The sequence below is a fragment of the Rhinolophus ferrumequinum genome, chromosome 27 (assembly GCF_004115265.2).
Source record: "Rhinolophus ferrumequinum isolate MPI-CBG mRhiFer1 chromosome 27, mRhiFer1_v1.p, whole genome shotgun sequence".
NCBI lineage: Eukaryota > Metazoa > Chordata > Mammalia > Chiroptera > Rhinolophidae > Rhinolophus > Rhinolophus ferrumequinum.
The window spans coordinates 14,251,090-14,271,815 of NC_046310.1; the positions used below are offsets into that span (position 1 = coordinate 14,251,090).

The window sequence follows — 20,726 nt, forward strand, 5'->3', positions numbered from 1 at the left end:
CCATTATCAATAAATCAAAACAATAAAAATCATACAATCATTTCCACTGATGCTAAAGACATTTGATAAAATTCAACATCCATTAAAACAACTCTTAATACAAAAGAAATAGAGGAAATCCCTGAAAAATGCAACATGCCAAAAGTTAAATGAGACAGCTAATGTAATGCTTGGGGGGAAACTTAATTTATAGGGCAAATGCCTATATTAGAAAAGAAGAAAGATCACAAATAAATAACCTACCCTTCCACTTTAAAAAACTAGGAAAAAAAAAGCAAAGAAAACCCAAAGCAAATAGAAAGAAGAAAATAATAAACAGCAGAAATAAATGAAATAGAAAAACAATAGAGAAAATTCAATGAAAACAAGTTCTTTGAAAAAATTAACAAAATTGACAAACTTTTAGTTAGACTGGCCAAGAAAATAAAAACAGATGGATACTTTTTTAATCTATAAAACACATTTCTCCCTATTCTAATCCAAAAGTCAGTATCATATTCAATGTTAAAATATTAAAAACATTCTCATTAAAGTGAGAAATATGACAAAGATGTTGATTATCACCACTATTTTGTAACACTGGTTTTTTCCTATTTATTTACATTGTTTTGATGGAATTAGCCAATTCAATTAGATAACGGGAATAAAAATTTTAAGGTGAAGACAAAACTGCCATAATTTGCATTACCATTATGACTGCCCCAGAAAACTCAAGAAGTCAACCATCACCATTAAAAATAATAAGATAATTTAATAAAGTGGATGAATACAAAGTTGATATACAAAAATCATTATCTTTAAAAAAATCACTCTTTTCTGTATATAAATGAGAATTGGTTATATAATAAAATTGAAAAAATATCCTGTTTATGACAGCTAAAATGACAAGAACTAAGTATTAAATACCTAGGAATACACTTAAGAAATGTGCAAGATTGACATGGAAAAAAATTTCAAAGTCTACTTAGGTACATTAAGCCTTGAATAAGTGGAACTGCAACCAGTTCTTGGATAGGTAGTCTCAGTGTTACATATGTCAGACCTCATAAATCAATTTATAATATTAGTGAAATACCAATAAAACTTCCATCCAGATTTTTTTCCTAGTCAGGTTGAATCTGAAGTTTACATGGGAAAAAAAATGTGCAAGAATACTTAGGAAAGTCTAAAAAAAGAATACTGTCTTACCAGACATTAAAACACAATATAAAGTCACATTAAAACAATTTGATACTAGGACATACAGAGACATAATGGACATAAAGAGATAAAAAGCCTAGAAATAAACTCAAATATATACAGGAATTTAGCTTGGGTTGCAGGCAGCATTTTAAATCAATGTATAAATGATGGATTACTCAGTAAATGTTACCAGGACAACAAAGTAGTCCTCTGGAAAAAAATTAGGTTGCAGCCTTACCTCATTCTTTTCTCCAAAATAAATTCCAGATGGATCAAAGATTTAAACATTGAAAAAAACAAAATAAGAAATACGAGAGAATTCTAAAACTATAAATTTTAGACTAGGGAAGGTCTTTCTGAGCATAAGCTCAAGAAGTCATAAAAAGAAAAGATAGTTACATGTGACTCTTAAAAATTTTTTCAGTCCTCCACGATGAAAAACACAGAAACAAAGTCAAAAGACAAACTATGAACTCTGAAAAAAATCACAACCAACATAAACAGTGAAAAAGCTAATAATATTCGTTTTTGTTTTTTTTTTAATTGAGGAACAGTGTGTTTCTCCAGGCCCATCAGCTCCAAGTCGTTGTCCTTCAATCTAGTTGTGGAGGGTGCAGCTCACTGGCCCTTGTGGGAATCGAACCGGCAACCCTGTTGTTCAGAGCTCGTGCTATAACCGAGCCACCCGGCCGCCCCCAAATATTCTTAATATATACAAAATTCTGACAAACTAATAAGAAAATGGCCAACAATCTAATAGAATATGGGGAAAAGACAGTTTATAGGAAAGAAATAGTTTCTAAACATACATGAAGAATTTCTCAGTCACTCATAGATAAAATGTCAACTAAATAAGATGCTATTATGAATTCAGCAAAAATCTGGAAGTTTGGTTATATACTGAGTGGGAAAGCATTTGGAAAAATAGGTATGATATATTGTTGGTAGAGAGTATAAACCAGTATAATTTCTTTGGAGAATAATTTGGCACTACTTAAAAAATTTTTAATGTGCATATCCACATTTTAGGCATCTATCCTAGAAAGACACTTGAAAATTTGTATGAACATGCTTGGGATGTTCACTACAGCATTGTTTGTAATAGTAAAAACTTAGAAACCACTTAAATACCCATAAGTAGGAGAATTTATAATTATAAATTATTTATAAATAAAAGATTGAATACTATATAACAGTAAAAAAACAAAATATTGAAGCCTGATCTTCCTTCCTTTCTTCCTCCCTCCCTCCCTCCCTTCCTCCCTCGTTCCCTCCCTCCCTCTAAATCAATCAGCACCGCCAGATCTCAAAAACAGACTTTTGAGTGAAAAAAACAAATTATAGAATGATGCATGATACAATACCATGAAAATGATACTAAAAATGTAATTTTAAGACTACATATTTTGAGGCGGCCGGATGGCTCAGTTGGTTAGCGTGCAAGTTCTTAACACGAAGGTTGTCGGCCGGTTTGGTTCCCACGTGGCCCAGTGAGCAGCAGAAGCTTGAGCTTGGAGCTGGGCCAGCGGTGGGCGGCCAGTTTGTTCAGTGATTAGGGAGCGCTGTGCTCATAACACCAAGATCCACGGTTCCATTCCCACATGGACCAGTGAGCTGCGCCCTCCATAACTAGATCGAAAACAATGACTTGGCTTGGAGCTAAACTATGCCCCCCACAACTAGACTGAAAAACAATTTGACATGGAGCTGATGGGTCTTGGAAGGGCACATTGCTCGCAGTATTCCCCAATAAAAAACAAAAACAAACAAACAAAAAAACCACATATTTTAAACAATACCTGATATTTTATATCAATGCACGAAGTTTTAGAATTATTAAAAAGGTCAAAAAAAATAATCAAGCTAATTACAGTTTTTACCAGTAGATGAGGAAACTAGATATGGAGGGTAAGTAGAGGTCAAATTAACTTTTTATTTTTATTATAAACTTTTTACTTTGGAAAAATTGTAGATTTATAGAAAAGTTGTAAAGATAGTCGAGTTCTAATATGCCCTTCACCTAGCTTTCCCTAATGTTAACATCTTATATAATCATGGCTTGTCAAAAATAAGAAATTAACATGGTACAATACTATTAACTAAAGTACAGGCTTTATTTGGATTTCATCAATTTTTCCACTGATGTTATTTTCTGTCCCAGCATCCAATTTAAGATACCACAGTGTACTTAGAAAATTAACTTTCTAAGGTAAAAACACTTTTTTATATGCTATGAGTTGTTAAGCATAAATAACAAATTACTATAAAATATTATTGTCAGAAAAAATGCTACTTTTCTTTTCAATGAGTTAATTGACCCAGATTTTTACATGAGGTATTGGTGGCTCATTGGATATAAAACTGTATTAAAAATCCCTTGTTAAGTGTGGAGAAATATATTCAAAATGTTAGTGAAATATAAACTACTACAACTTTTATGAATAGATTTTTTTGGTAGTATCTTCCAAAGTTTAAATGTTAATACCCTTGTTGTAGCAATTAGACTTCTAAGGGTTTATTCAACACATGGAAAATGGAGTGACTGCTACTGGTCACATAGTTTCTTTTGTGGTGAGAAAAATGTTCTAAAATTGGTTGTGGTGGTGTTGCTCAACTCTGTGCATACATTAAAATCATTGAATTGTGCACTTTAAATAGATTAACTGTATAATATGTGAATTATATCTTTTTTTTTAAAATTGTATCTTAATAAAGCTGTTAAAGAAACAAAAAACGCAAGGCTCTGGAAACAGGATGCCTGCCATTTTAGTATCAGCTTCCTAGCAAGATACTTTTCTGTACGTCTGTTTTCCCATCTGAAAAACGGGAAATATTATAATATAGTACTAACCTATCTCATTGGGATTGCCAAAGATTAAATCAAAGTAATACATACGAAGTGTTTAGAAAAGGACCTACTATACACTAAGAATTCAATAAAAGTCGGTTTTTATAATTTCACTACTGGACAGTGCTGTTTAAAGAAACACACAGACATAATACAACAGATTTAGAGGATGTGACTAGGAGGGTAAGAGAACGAGCCATGTCATGTAAATGAGACCAAAAGAACTAGGCATCTTAAGGCTAAAGAAATAGAAAACTCAGAAGAAGTCTCAGATCATGTTTGTCTTGTATTTTCTCTGCATTGCTCAGAAGTAGAAAGGACTTTGTCAAATAGTCCTAGGAGGGACGAGGTGTCTGGGGAGGAAGGCAGTGGATAGAGTTTGGGCTGGATGGTTTTATAGTCATAAAGGCCAGAGTTTTCTGTACATTTGAAAATTTCCCTAAAAATTAGTTGGAGGAAAAAAAGAACTGAAAAAAAAAAAAAGAAAAAGGGGTCGGCCCGGTGGCTCAGGCGGTTGGAGCTCCATGCTCCTAACTCCGAAGGTTGCCGGTTCGATTCCCACATGGGCCAGTGGGCTCTCAACCACAATGTTGCGGGTTCGATTCCTCAAGTCCCGCAAGGGATGGTGGGCTGCGCCCCCTGAAACTAACAACAGCAACTGGACCTGGAGCTGAGCTGTGCCCTGCACAACTAAGATTGAAAGGACAACAACTTGACTTGGAAAAAGACCTGGAAGTACACACTGTTCCCCAATAAAGTCTTGTTTCCCTTCCCCAATAAAATCTTTAAAAAAAAAAAGAAAAAGACAAACGTGGAAATTTAAAAAATCTAAACCGAGTTAAGTTGTTCAAATCATCCTAATATCATAGCTCTTCTAAAGTCAATACAAGAAATAGTTGTTATTTAACTATTTCTTAGATTCATTCAACTTTGTATCCAACACTTACGGAGTCAAGAAATACACATTACGTATTTGTGCCAATTTTATAAAATTGAATTTTTGATGCTTATGTGTCCTTGATGTTAAAAAAATTCAAAATACATTTTTATTTATTTTATAGAACATGAACATATTTTACTATTTGAAATGATCATACAGTAATGTAAGAGTTTTGGGTTTTTGGGGGTTTTTCTTGGTAGGGCACATTGTTGGGCATGCCTTTAATCTAGTTGATGAGGCCCAATTCCTGGTTGAGAAAATCACTTCTACCACGGCCCATTTTACTAGAAAACCTTATTACACTTCTGAAAAAAAAAAGAAAGAAAGGGAAGTAGGGAATAACTATATCAAAATTAGTAAATTTGATAGAAAAATTACACTATTCTTGAAGTTAATATTTCCTTATCCAATTTTCACTCATTCCTTTGATTCTTACATATCTGCTATCACTTTTTTTTTTTTTTAAAGATGCCAAAAATGAAAGAGGAGATAAGATTTCAGGCTATGTATGTTCCTCTTCTGGATAAAGAAGTCTTCAACATCTTTCCCTCAGTGATAAAATAGAATCCCCTCTCATTTCCATGCAAAACTCCAAACTGATTCCATACTGCCAAATCCATTTGCTTCATGTCCACTATCTTCATGCTTAAAAGAAAAGTGTGCATTTGTAAGACTGAGGACTGGCTTTCTATTCCGGTTTAAAGTCCATCAATAAAATAATGGCCTTTTCCAGGTAACTAAAATAGGAGCTGAGCTGGAACACTGATTTAAAGAAAAGAATTTGTTACTCAAAATGTAACAGAATAAACTGTATTATGCTGAGCAATTGCTCACTTCCTATCACATGAAACAAAATTTTAGCACACACATACCTGTGGAACCATTGCAACCCTCTGGTTTCTTTTAGGTGATCTTGTATTTATTTGTCTGTCATCTTCATCAGAAAAGAGTCGACTTCGTTTTGAATTTCTGAAAGGCTATGATAGAAGTTATTTAATAATGAAAAGACTGAACACTTCCCATTTTTGTTCCAAAATATAATTCTATACTTGGATAATATAGCTAACTCTGGATTACCAGCAGTATAGAAGGATGAAGCATGGGGAATACAGAGTGCACAAAGTTAAATATAAATAATCTTAGATTTAGGAGGTAGTAAGACACATATTTATGCGATGTATTTATAAATGAAACACCTAGCTGATGATTAAAACTAGAATCCAAGTCTCCTTAGTACACTGGCAGCCTAGAATGGTGAAGACAGGAAAATAAATTCTGGAAATTCCAGTTCTCATTATGTTGGTGTTTGGATTAATACCAGTGGGTGTAACACATGATACATTTGTTGCACAAGGCTGGGCTGGGACAAAGTTCCTAGATCACTCTGGAGGGTAAATCTAAATGTACATACAATTATACTATATCGGCTGTCAGAAATTGTTAACTGAATTTCCTTTTGTAAATAAAAATACAAGATACTTGATAAATGTGCGTATAACTAACATTTTTAAGTAACCAAAGTACATCACACACTTAAGGGTCTATAATATGAAAAATTTTACAATCCATCCGAGGTTCAGATGCTTCATTAATATTAATAGAACAAAAGAAATAATATCCCAATAGTACTCAATAGCATCCTTTTTCAAATCCTTCTCCCATCATTCAAGACAGAGCTCCCTGCCTAGTTGGAATGGAGGTAGGTGTAGAGGGCTAGCAACATATGAGCAGCATCCAACTGGGTCAAGGCTAGAGGTATGGATCCTTGAAATTAAACCCACTGCGAGTCTCAACACTCCATAGTCCCGACAGGAAGTCCCTTCTCCCCTGACAATTGGTAGAGGGGAGGAAGAGAATGGTGGTGATAGAACTGCTCGAGTGGGGAAAGTCCTGCACATGCCAGCTGCCGAGGCTACTGTGACCGCTGCTGTCTGTCCCAGATCCAGGCTTGTTTCATGACTGACCCCTAAACCCTCCTGGCGACCTGGTTAGGCACGGGAGGAGCCGAGGCCCCCAAATCATTAGCCATCCCAACTACACGTTCATCTCTACTTCCCAGCCCTAAATGCGCAAGGGTAACCCTGACCTACAAAAGATTTTAATATCTTACCATTTATTTATGTATCTTTTCGTAGGGAATTAGAGCCATGTAACATTTTTTATATTCTAAAAAAAGTATGATTTAGGGTTGTTGAAGTTTTTTTTGTTTTTACCTATTTAAACAAACTACAATGACTTAAAAATGCTTAATGACGACCAGATTATCACAGGCTACAGATTATTTATGAAAATGTGATCAAATACTGCTCAGTGACACTTGAGGACTCAAATGTTTGGAGTTGGGGAAAAACCTTGGAAAATTTTTACTGTGCTGTAAGAATCTGCACATGACAACAATACAGAAAACACAGCTATATTCTAAAGTGGAAGAAAACTAATTCCTTACCATTTCCACAGCAGACGCTGTATTCCTGCCTTTCCAAACAGGTGTTTTTTGTAAAGAACTGAACTTTTCATTCCATGTGTTAGATAAGCTTCCCTCTGTAATAAATAATTATTACTAATGAGATTTAAGCTTAGTTCAAAGGATTTCATACTATGAACATTGCCTTTTTAATAATAGTAATATACCTGAAATATTTAACAATATGGAAAACATACACTTAACCATAATAATTTTAGTTTACTACAAATAAAAAAAATCTCTTCTGTATTATTTTTCAAACTCTAAATAATTTGACAAGGCAATGAATCTTTAAAGTATTAAATGTTCTTATTAAAACGGTGGCTTCCTTCTTTTTGGTTTTTAATAATTCCTCTATTCTAATTTGCCAAGAACTATCTCATAAGACAAATATAATTGATAGAAAGGCAATGAAAAAAGCTCCTTTTAACTTTGAATTTAGAGCATATTTCTAAATGTTTTCTGCTTCAGTATACGAAACTCCTGATATCTAGAAGTGAAATGTGTGGAGTTTCTGTTTTCCTTAACTCAAAGAAACATCTTCAGAGTTGTATGCAACCAGAAAAGATCCAATCAAGTAAGTGATTAGACATATTATGAAAATAAAGGGTGAGTTTAATTTTTATGTAAAGGATATGTTTATATATAGCGAGAGACATAGAAAACTGGGACGAGTATACCCAACATAGTTATTTTCATTTCTTTCTAGTTGCTTATCAGTATTTTCTAATTTTTCTATATGAAATTTACATTACTTATGTATGTTTTTTAAGAAAAATTATTTTAATATTGGGAAAAATAATGAAATGCTTTTTCAGACATATATTTTAATACATACAAAAGAAAAGAGGTTGGGGGGCAGCTGGATGGCTCAGTTGGTTAGAGCACGAGCTCTTAACAAGGTTGCCGGTTCAATTCCCACATGGGATGGTGGGCTGCGGCCCCTGCAACTAAGATTGAAAACAGCTGGACTTGGAGCTGAGCTGCGCCCTCCACAACTAGATTGAAGGACAACAACTTTACTTGGGGCTCATGAGCCTTGGAAAAACACACTGTTCCCAAATAAAACCGGAGAGGAGAGGAGAGGGGAGGGGAGGGGAGGGGAGGGGAGGGGAGGGGAGGGGAGGGGAGGGGAGAGGAGAGGAGAGGAGAGGAGAGGAGAAGAGAGGAGAGGAGAGGAGAGGAGAGGAGAGAAAAGAGGTGGGATGGGGTTGATCTTGGCAGGCAAAGAAATTAGAATAATTCTGGAAGGTAAGTGTTTTCAAGCCAGAAGGACTTAATTTGGTAAATCACTAACCCAAAGCACAATATAGTAGTTTTAAAAACTAGAAGTACTAATGAACCTTTGAGACAATCTAGCTTGGTTCCAAATTTACTTACCCAGTAGAATCTTGCTCAAGAGGTAAAATTTCAAAATAAATTATATTAAGAGGGTTGGTCTCATGTACTTACAGAAAGAAATAGCAAGCCCAAGAAACATATCTGACTTTTTTCTCAGAGAAAAGAAAATTACTATCATTCTTTTAAGAGACTTATTACTTAAAAGGCAAGGTTAATAAAAATAAACTATTATGCAAAAATACAGCTTAGCACAATTGTTTCATAAATGTTTTAAATCTAGTAAGATTAGTCTGGAATGTTATAAAGTTCTTTAATCAATAATTCTAGGGAAAAAATTTAATACTTTCTAACAACCAAGGACCAATTCTCCTACAACAGCATATTAAATTAAAGTTATCATCAGTGAAAACCAATAATAAATCTTAACTTAGAAGGAAAAAAAACACTACTATATCCAAATTAATTAAAAAAATTAAATTTCTAGCTTATGCCATACCTAAAGAATGATGCTATGATTCTTACCTTTCAAACTGACAAGGGCTTTTGCTGAAGAGCCTGCAATAAAACAAATCAGTATTATTGCATAATCAAAGTGAGAGAAAAAGAACTTGGTTTGGGAGTACCCGTGATCCATTTAGTTTTAGCAATATTGAGTTTGAAGTGACGGTGGGATGTGCAATTAGAAATAACTAGCAGACACTTCAAGCTATAGACCGGAATTCAGATAAGGAAGACCTGGAAAGAGACATTTGGGAGTCTGACATTTGTGAGAACTAGAGAGCTTTTCAAAAAGAGAAAAAAAATGTGGGGGGAAAGAGGAAGAGTAGGAACAGAAGCAATTTTGGATCCTCATCCAGAAGTGGGCTGGTGCTGGAGAAGGAAAAGAGAAAGGGAACTGACATTTATTGAGACAAAGATCAGAAGTGGTAAGAGAGTGGAGAAAACAGAAAATGGTAATGATCCAGGGACTGTCATAGCAGGCAATAAGTCCCTTGGAAGTCTAGAATGCAGGCAGGTTTTGTGCAACACTTAAAAGATCCAAGCTGCAAAAGGGAGTTCAGAACAGCCAAGAAGGGCATGACGCTGGAGGGGTTCACTGACTAAAACAAAGTCAGGTGTATACTGCAACAACCAGGAAGCTCCTCATAGACACACAATCTGTATGATTTATAAGGATCCTTGGGGGATTCTGTTGCAGGTAAGCCAAAGGTTCCCTTTGAGAAACACTGGGCGCCTGGAGTGAATAAAGGATAGGATCTATGGGGGAGGGAAGTAGGAGAATCAGCAGGAAAAGAAGTTTTTATTAGAAAGGGAGAGCACTAAATTGGACATTTCTGAATGGGATATGTATGTTGCAAAGAAGTCCAAGTCATTTGAAAAATAATAAGGATGATCTCCCGCATATATATGGCATCTAAAAAAACCCAAAAAAACTCAGATATAAAGAATAAATTAGTGGTTGCCAGAGATGCGGGGTGGGGGTGGGGGAAAATAGGTGAAAAGGTACAAACGTCCAGTTGTAAGACAAAAACGTACTGGGGATGTAATGTACAGCATGGTGACTACTGTTAATGATACTGTATTAAACATCTGAAAGTTGCTAAAATAGCAGATCTTAAAAAGTTCTCATCATAAGAAAAAAATGTAACTATGTGTGATGGGTATTAGCTAGATTTACTGTGGTAATAATTTTGCAATATATACAAACATCAAATCATTATGTTGTACACCTAAAACTAATACAATGGTATGTCAATTACATCTCAATAAAATAAAATAGAAGAAATTAACAGGGAAAAAAACCCTTCTTATGCTCCAAAGTAGAAATTATTCATAGAATTATAGATGAGCAAATCTCCCTCTTTAAAATTTAAAACTGTTTAGAACACCTTTTTTCCTTTTCCTTTTGTCAAATTCTTCTTTATCATTCCTCATTTTCAAATTTGTTTTATTTTATAACCAGCTACTTCTCATCTCAGTTACTGTGACATCCATTTATGTTTTAATGTTGGTCAGTTACTTGCACTGAAAAAAGACAAATTTTTAAGTGGCATGTTCTAAATGTGTGTAAAAATCTTTAAGGAACCAGTCCATTATATCATCAAATAAAACATAAAAGGCAATAAATAAAGAATGATCGCAAGGATAAAGAAAGAAGAACATGAACTTAGTACAAAAATCAGTGAAGAAAGATGAATTCTCCTTGGTGCTTAATAAAAGCAGCAATGATTTACAACTCATATAAATGGACAAGAGACTTTATATGAGAAGCAACAGATAAAGTACTGCGATTCTAGCTACGAAATATTTCTATGCATCTCAGGTACTTAAACCTCAATTGACTTCTCCTCCACATGGCAGTAAGAGAGGCTTACAGAACAGACAACCCAGCATCATCAAAGCCACTCTTGCTTTCACTCTTCCCTCTTGCCTAGATGTGGAGAATGGTTAACAGGACACCTTACGAGTTTCTGTATGGCAAATTGAAGTTTAATGACCAAAGGCAGTAAATTTGTGGGGGAAGAACTCGGGGAGAGATGCTGTAAAGTCTTGCTAAAAAAACCCACAAACAATACAACACAGTTGGGGAGCAGCAGTAATAGACAGGGCACATATCCATGCAGCTACCATGAGAACTATGGTTCATCTGAGAAAAAGTAGTAATCATTCATTCATTCATGAGTATGGGATGCCGACTGCATCCCAGGCCCTGCTCTAGGCATTTGGGATAGGACAGCATGCAAAACAGCCAAAGTCTCTGCTCTCATGGAATTTATATTCTAGTGAAAGGACACCCCCCCCCCCCAAATGATGATAAGCACTACCTGAAAAAAAAGTAATGCAGGATAATAAGGGTAGGGAATGTGGCGTGGGGCTGGGAAGACTACTTTTCTATAAGGTGCTCATGATTAGCTTCTCTGAAAGGTGATATTTGAGCAGAGATCTGAAGGAAGAGGTGTGAGCAGCAAGGACATTCTTTCCTGCTCCATGAAGGCAGGAACTATTCTTGGGGATTCTGACCTGCCACTTTTAACCTTTTACCTTTTTTGAAAGACAGTATAGCATGGTGGTTGAGAGCACAGGTCTAGACTAGCTGTGTTTAAATCTTGGTTCTGCCATGTTCTGGCTGTGTTACCTTAAGTAAATTACTTACCCTCTCTGTGCCGCTGGGTTCTTCATTTGTAAAATGGGGATTAAATGCATTAATATACGTAAAAGGCACATAGCACATGGATAATTTTTATATCATGCTGTCAGTATTACTCTGATCAGTCAAAAAAACCCCATTAAATTAAGAACATGGATTTTACAGGCATGTGAATTTGATTAAGTTAGAATCCTGTTCTAACTGGATATGTTCATTCATTCATTCAACAAATATTCACGGAATGCCTGACACAGCACTATTCTAGACCTTACTCTCTAGTGGGAGGAGACACACAATAAACAAGTACATAAAATGGTAACTATACTCATAGTGTTACCATAGGCAGAAAGAATAGGGCCATGGGGAGAAAGGGGGAGGAAGGGAAGGAGGAGGTAAAGGGAGACAAAGGAGGGAGGAGATGAGATCGTCCTTAAGAAAAAGTATGGGGTGGCCTGATGGCTCAGTTGGTTAGAGCGCGAGCTCTGAACAACAGGGTTGCCGGTTTGATTCCCACGTGGGCCAGCGAGCTGCGCCCTCCACAACTAGATTAAAGACAACAAGCTGTCTCTGAGCTGCCTGCCGGTGGGGCGCCGGAGGGCTCAACTGGTTAGCCAGCTTTTAACAACAAGGTTGCCAGTTCAATTCCCACATGGGATGGTGGCAACTTGACTTGATGTGAGAGCTGATGGGTCCTGGAAAAAACACAATGTTACCCAATAAAAACTTAAAAAAAAAAGAAAGAAAAGACAAAGTGCAGCTATGAGACCAGCCAGAACCAGATTTCAGTGGTAGATGTCGGCGGCAGAGGGCAGATCCAGGACGCCATCTTGCCCCTCAAGGTGAATTTTAGCTAATTGTAATGGATTATTAGCATTGCAGTTAGGGAAAATCTCCACCCCCTGTATTGCCATGACAGTTCTGACTGAGCCAAATAAGGACAAAAATCCCTCCTTCAGACAGGAAGGAATGGTCAGAGAGGACTCACCTAGGAACGCCTACAAGGTCTAACAATTAAGTTCGCGAACTTGTTGCAATGATGTCACTAACCTTTTTTGATATCAGAGGGATTATTCGTTATGAATTTGTACCAACTGGACAAACAGTTAACCAAGTTTACTATTTGGAGGTGCTGAAAAGGCTGCCTGAAAAAGTTAGATGACCTGAACTTTTTACCAACAATTCATGGCTCTTGCATCACGACAATGCACCAACTCACACAGCACTGTCTGTGAGGGAGTTTTTAGCCAGTAAACAAATAACTGTATTGGAACACCCTCCCTACTCACCTGATCTGGCCCCCAGTGACTTCTTTCTTTACCCAAAGATAAAGGAAATATTGAGAGAAAGGCATTTTGATGACATTCAGGACAAGGGTAATACGATGACAGCTCTGATGGCCATTCCAGAAAAAGAGTTCCAAAATTACTTTGGTGGACTAGGCTCTGACATCGGTGCATAGCTTCCCAAGGGGAGGACTTCGAAGGTGCCCGTAGTGATATTCAGCAATGAAGTTAGTAGCACTTTTTCCAGGATGAATTCGTGAACTTACAATAATTGTCCAACCTCGTATAATGCCACCCCTACCTAAGTCTTGAATATTTTGTGCCTTCATTTTTAGTGAATTCCCAAGTCTCATTGTTCTTCGGAGCAGCTGCTCTTCTCCAGGCTTGCCTGCCCTCGCCATCTTAAGAATGTCCTATCCTTTTAATAAATCTGCTTGCTTGGCTTATTCGGTGTGTCCTTGAATTCTTTCCTGGTGTGTACACCAAGAACTGTTTTCCAGCAACATCTGTGGCAACCACGAAGGAAGGGATTCTTCTTCACCGACACCTAGACTGAATTTCCACAGTAAGAAGAAAGCTGTAAGCCACTTTTGCTCTCTGCTTTCTTTCTGTTTCTGAGACCACTCCGGGGAGGCTTCAGTCGCACAGCAGGCGTGGGTCAAGCGCTTAAGAGCTGAGAGGGTGCTCGCCGCTTGAAGACTCCCCTGACAGGCTGAGCAGGTCACAGATGGGGGCCGACTGGCAGTAGGTGCCTATGCCAACCTCAAGACAATATCCGTGCTACAAGGTACCGGTTCCATCATCACACAATACCCACTCCTGTGGTAACTTCCAGTATTAGGGTTAGTACGGCATCCCGGGAGCCAGGGCTCTCGACTTTCTCTCTGCCTTCACTTCTGAGCGCAGGCGCTTTTAGCCTCTTGTCCAAACTGTTTTTGGTTTTCCTGCACCTATCCCGCTATTGGCAGGCAAGTAAATCTCAGGTAAGTCATGAACGACCAACCGATTCCTCGCTTTGTCTCTGTAGCTGAAAATCACACTTACTTTGCTACTCTTCTCTCCGACTGGTGAAGGATTAAATCTGTCTCACTTTTCTGCCGACTTTCTGAAAGGACCTGCCCTTCATGCTGTCTCTGTCAGGGTCATAGTTAAGACGGGGTACCAACCTTTCCACCATCAGGCCAGGGACCCCAAAGAAAGAGAATCTGGACGATGCGTTTGTTTAATCCGTCATTTGCTTAACTGTCATAAGGTCCACACCATTCAATTTCCTAAGGAATCAATGAAATTAAGTCTTACCTGGACCAGGGAGGCTTTTCTTCACGAGAGGGGGAGGGAGGTCTCCTTTTCCCCACTAGCCACTTTGGCCTATTTGAAACTTATAAGTTCCATTCTGGCCAGAGGGGAATGGGATCTACAGAGGTCCTGGAACTGCAATGACGCCAGGTCACGGGGGTCTGCCCCTGTGTTGGATGCCCCATCCTAGGGCATGAAATCTACCGAGCTCCCGGGAACTTTACAGTACCCCTGTCCTCTGGTTTGCAGAGGCCGAGGCCGGGATCCGAACTCCTGGGGCAGCAACCACTGGGATGACTATAAACTCTGGGATGCCAGAGGCAACGGGCCATAGCCATGGCAACCAGAGGCTGGCAGGGAGAAGCCAAAGATACTCCAACCTCCCCCACTTTGGCCAGCCTCTTCAGGAGAGTCACAGACCTTGAGGGCTCTGCGGGAGACCCCTAATCCCTTCTTTTACCCTTTTTCAGGCTACCTCCCAAGGACTTGAAACGGGTAATACTTCTTCAGTTCCTAGAGACAACTCTCTTGGTTTCTTCTTCAGAACTGGGCCACCTTAAAACGAAACAGTATTAGAAAGAAAACTCTTATTTTCTTTTGTAACACTGCGTGGCCCCAGTATAAACTAGAAGATGGGAAATGGAAGCCTAAATTATAGCACCAGCCTACAGCTGGGTCTCTGTAGATGACAGGAAAAGCGGATGGAGGGCCCCTGTGTCCAGGCAGTCATCTGCTTAAGAAACAACCCCCAAGACTAGGGCCTGCACTCTGGATCACTGCCATGGAAGCCTTGGTCCTCCACCGGACAGTAATCAAGAGAAAGAGATTTCCTCTGACCTGACTCCCAGTTCAGGCCCTAAACACCCCATGGACCCACTGGAGTCACCGGTCTCTCTCCCAGAGAGTCCACCAGAGACTGCACCCACCCTACCCCCATACCAGCCCATCTACCCCCTGCTACCCAGTTCTAAACCGCTGGGAGAATTTCTATGCCTGCTCTAGGAGGTGGCAGAGGGACGTCACCGAACCACCCAGGTCCATGTCCCTTTTTCTATGTCAGACTTTAAACAATGCAAACACCATTTAGGAAAGTTCTTGAAGGATCCAGGCAAGTTCACTGATGAGTTTAAAGGTTTGGCTCTGTCTTTTGATTTCACCTGGAGGGACTTAAATATTATTTTCTCATTGCTGTACCCCAGAGGAAAAAACATTCGTATTTGGGGACAAGTGCCACCTCCCTATATGTATTTCAACCTAACCAATAACTGGTGGGAATGATGGCTGTTCCCACTCAAGATCCCAACTGGAATTATCAGGCAGGAGGGAACTATTCATAGAGACCACATGCATCTGTGCCTCCTGAAGGGAATGAAGAGATGCACAAACAAGCCTGTGAACTATGATAAGATTAAAGAAGTTATACAGGAGCCATATGAAAACCCAGCCCTTTTTCATGCTCGCTTAGTAGATGCCCTACGCAAATACACTACTGTGCTTCCCTGAAAATAAGACCTCGACGGACCAGGAGCGCTAATGCGTCTTTTGGAGCAAAAATTAATATAAGACCCAGTCTTATTTTACTATAATATAGGACCCAGTCTTATTTTACTATAAGACCCGGTCTTATATAAGACTTATATTAATTTTTGCTCCAAAAGACGCATTAGAGCTGATGGTCCAGCTAGGTCTTATTTTCGGGGAAACAGGGTAATGTAGATCCCACCACCCAGGTGTAGCAGGGATGCATTTTATTAGCCAGTGTGCACCTGACATCCGCAGCTATGGGACCCCAAAGTTAGCTATGGGACCCCAAACCCCTACTAGTTAACTCCTAGACATTGCTTTCAACGTCTTTAATAACTCAAACAGGGTAAAGGAGGAAGGAGAGGCACAGCAAGACCGGAGACGAGATCAGAGACAGGCCAGGCTTTTGGCCACAGTTCCAGATGGACCAAGGCCGAAGCCACCTCTGGGCCACCCCGGCAACCCCAGAACATGAACACCAGGTAAGGGATCCTGCTTTAAATGTGGAAGCCCAGACTACTGGAGCAAGGGGTGCCCTAATCCTCCAAAACAGCCGTGCCTCTGTACAAACAAAAAGGGCCCTGGAAGAGAGATTGTCCCCTGCTTTGAAAGGAGCAGGGGACCAACTCCTTCCCCACAAACGGCTGTGATTGACTGACAGGGCCTGAGGTTCCCGTGGCTCCCAAGAAGGCCATCATCATCAGAGGGGAGGAACCGCAATAACCCTGAACATGGCGGAAAGCCTGTTAATTTTCTGATTGACACAGGAGCCACCTACTCTGTCTTGACTGCTCACTCGGGACCTATTTCCTCTGAAACCCACTCAGTTAGAGGAATTGCTGAAACCCCTAGGCTCCGGGCTGTCTCTTGCCAATGGGGTGAACATTTAGTAACTCATAAATTGTTAGTTATGTCTAACTGCCCCACTCCATTGCTGGGAAGAGATCTACTCTCGGCTTCAGGGGCTGCGGTAGGTCTTCCGGAGTTCCGAAGATCCTTCCTAGTCCTCTGAAGTTCTCCTGTCTCAGAAACCCCCTCAGGGGTACCCCAGGACATATGAAGCAGCGCAATCCTGAGGTTTGGGATCAGGGAATCCCAGGAAGAGCCCTTAAGGCAGATCCCATTGTGGTCTTTTTGAAAGATCCCGTCATGTCCTCCAAAAGAGACAGTAAGTACCCCCAAGGCTAAAGCTCGTACGGGGCTCCAACCTCTGATACAGAAATGTATAACTTACGGACTTTCAGTACCGGCAATCCCCTTTTAATGCCCCTATCCTGCCAGTTTTGAAGCTACATGAAGAATGCTGTCTAGTCCAGGGCTTGAAAATTATTAATGAGGCCACTGTACCTATTCATCCGCTGGTCCCAAACCCATATTCAATACTAACTCAGGTGCCGGGGGACTCCAGCTGGTTTTCTGCCTTGGGCCTCAAAGATGAATTCTTTTGTATCCCCTTACACCCAGACTCTCAATCCCTGTTCGCTTCTGAATGGAGAGACCCTGACTCTGCTCTGTCCCAACAGCTTACCTGGACTGCACTGCCCCCGAGATTTAGAGAGAGCCTGCTTGTAGACTCTGACCTCAATTCTGTTATTTCTCATATCATTAATTTGGGAGAGGTTCAACAGGCACTCAGGGAATATGGGGATCAGCACGTCCCCCAGGCTGACCTCTCTACCCATTACAGCTCCATAGAACCAGGTGACCTAGTATTATTAAAAACCTAGGCGTGGCCGGTTAGCTCAGTTGGTTAGAGAGTGGTGCTAATAACACCAAGGTTGCCTGTTCGATCCCCGCCATGGGGATCACACTGTGAGCTGTGCCCTCCTTAAAAACAAAAAAAACACCTGGAAAGAGGGGTCCCCAGCAGACCAGGTAACTCCTAAATGGAAGGGACCATATACAGTTCTCCTGAGCACTCCAACCACTGTCAAGCTACAAGGAGTCAATAGCTGGGTCCAATTAGGACTCTCTTGAATCACACCTGTTTCATTTAAGTCTCCACAGGACTCCCCCACAGAACTCCCCCAGAGAGGAAGACTGTCATTCAGAAAATACGGAGACACCTTCCTATTCCTGTGAGCCAGTGAAGACCGTAAGCTCCTCTTCAAACAGACAAGCGAGTCAATCTCCCAAGACTGATAAGTGCTGGTGACTAACTCCAGACTTCTGGATTTGCTAATTATTGCCTTTCTCTTGAGCCTTATTTTAGCTCCCCGTAGAGTGTTGTTTCTTTCATAACCATACTCAGTTATCTCTGTGATTTTACTCATTTTAGTTCTTCTCCTCCTGGGGCTCCACCAGGGAGAATGAGAAACTGATATCTTTGTAAAATTTTCTACTGTAATAGCTAGGGGCCTCTTTGACGGCTAGTTTTGCCATAAGTAGCCCCAACCAAACCACAACCCTCCTACATTTCAGCCTGCGCACCTTAAGGACTCAATAAATGTTAGCTTTTATTATTGATAATGTTCTACTGGCTATTGGCTAATTTATTAGCTAGCCCCTTCACTAAAACTGGCAAAGAAACAAATTGTTATTTCCAACATCAAATTGGAATTACTTTCCCTTTTCAAGATTGTACCCCAGTTTCGTGAAAAAGACCTCTTACTTTACATTCAAATCCATATATATCAATGTATATATATGATTTGTGGCATTCTGTGACAAACCAGGTAAGGTAATCCCTGCTTTCAACAAGCTGTGATCTAGCTAAACAAGACATACGCCGCACAAACACACATGCACACCTCCACACACTGCAATGTACCAGAGATGTCACAAAGTAACATAAATGAGAGTGTCGCTGGAATTTGAAACCTAGTGTGAGCCCCAAGTCTACAAAGATCCATAGTAAGTCCTCCATAAATGTGTAATGATGACGAGCAAATGTTCCAAATGACAGCTGTAAGAAAGACACTTAGAACACCTCTCATTTCAACAGAGCGACTACAGGAAGCAAAATAACAGTTCTAGTGGTTGTGACTTCTAAGAGGTGATAAGAATATCTTTATGATAAAGATAGCAAGGATTTTCAGATGACAAGCGCATTGTGCTTAGTAGGTCCACCCTTATTTGAGAGCATTCTAAACCACAATCAACTGTATTCTGCAAACAGGAAAACAGTAAAATTCCTGGATAGTCTACAGATGTGCCCTGACCAAAACAAGAGCCGTTCGCCACATGTATTTAAATTTAAATGAACGAAAATGAAATAAAATAGAAAATTCAGTGTCTCCGTCACTGTAGCCACATCTGAAGAGTTCCACAGCCGCATGCAGGCTAATAGCTACCCAATGGGAGGTGGCAAAATAGAGACTTTCCATCACAGAGAAAGTTCTATTGGAACTTAGCACTCGCTGGCCTAGAGCAAATTTAAAATGCAAACTCTTCTAATACAACTTTTCACCAGTCTGGCAACTTGCGCTTTCATTTTAACTTTATTAACACACGAAGAGTACATAACCCCACAAAGAAAACAGAATTAGCTGTCATTTTTGAAAGTGTCTATTTCCCTCTTGCACACATAGATTTAACAGTGATTGAGCCTCTCGTTTTTGTTACACTAAACTCTCAGAAATGACAAATACATACACTGAACAGTGAGTGTGGCTCAAGACCTCTCCACAATTTGCCTTTTAATGTACTTGACACAGCATTGTAAATTACAATATTAAGTTCTGTCGTGCTCAAACTGCGGAATTAGTGCTTCTACTTGCTACCCTCCATCCAGGTAAACACACAGGTCTGGGATGGCAGGGTGAGTACATACGGTTACAGGAGGCAATGCACTGGGGTGGCAGAGCACCCCAGGAAGAGCACCGTGTGAGCCTGCGGTGACTGTCACACCCAGGACCCGGGTACCCCCATGAGTCTTAAGACACATTCGCACAGAAGGAAATCGGTGGGATAGGGGCCACCTGAACAGTTGTGTCCCCAAGTCTGGATTCTGTCTGGAAAGGTCCACAGCCACCTGTGGTCCCGGGGGAAGGGGCCAGCCCTCTGACACGGAAACACTTCCAGGGGTGGACACACGGTGGGGTGGGGTGGGGGGGGACAGTGACGATCACAAGTGCCTGGAGAGGCAGGAACTGTGACAGAACGAGATCAGAGGCTGGGGCGAGACGAAGGTGCTGTGACCACCCCTCCGCAGCCCGAGTCCTTCCCGGCCCCGGGACAGGCGGGTTACATAAGCCCGCCAGGCGTCTCTCCGCGCCGGGCGAGCGGTGCAGGCGGCGAGGGCAGCCCCCGCGGCCGGGGGCCCCTGTTGCCCTACCTCGGCTAGGGGCCCGAATCGGGCCAGGGGAGCAGCCACCGCCTCCGCCCCGCACCGGCGGGGCCCCCGGGCTTTCGGTTTCCGGCCCTGGCGCTCCCACAACCCCAGAAACCAACACACAGACACCATAACAAAGGCGGCGACGCGGCGGCAACACCGGGGTGGGAGGACTGGGGGACCACGGTGGGGCTGGCAGCCCGCCCACTTGCCGAGCAGAGGGCACGGCCGCCCGTCCCGGTCGGTGCCGCCCGGGAGCAGGCGGCCGGCTGGAAGAGGTGGGGGTGCTTGGAGGTGCTACTCACTCTCGTCAGGCAACTGGTCGAGCTCCGCCATCTTGAACGAGCCGCGCCGCTTTTTCAAAGGCTGCCCGCCGCGGTGCATTGTGGGGCGGAGACTGTCTTTGCGAGGGAGGTTCGAATGCGGA

At 40.6% G+C, this 20,726-nt stretch overlaps 1 protein-coding gene across 1 annotated transcript in view; it reads right to left on the minus strand.

The window, feature by feature from the left end:
• LIN9 (lin-9 DREAM MuvB core complex component) overlaps window positions 1-20,717 on the minus strand; it is a 46,119-nt gene extending 25,402 nt beyond the window's left edge. The window contains exons 1-4 of the mRNA XM_033099341.1: window positions 20,605-20,717; window positions 9,298-9,330; window positions 7,417-7,511; window positions 5,843-5,947 (exon numbers count right to left, since the gene is read on the minus strand). Of these exons, the coding sequence (XP_032955232.1) occupies window positions 5,843-5,947; window positions 7,417-7,511; window positions 9,298-9,330; window positions 20,605-20,683 (312 nt within the window). The 5' untranslated portion in view covers window positions 20,684-20,717. The remainder of the gene's footprint in view (window positions 1-5,842; window positions 5,948-7,416; window positions 7,512-9,297; window positions 9,331-20,604) is intronic.
• Window positions 20,718-20,726: the final 9 nt, after the last annotated feature.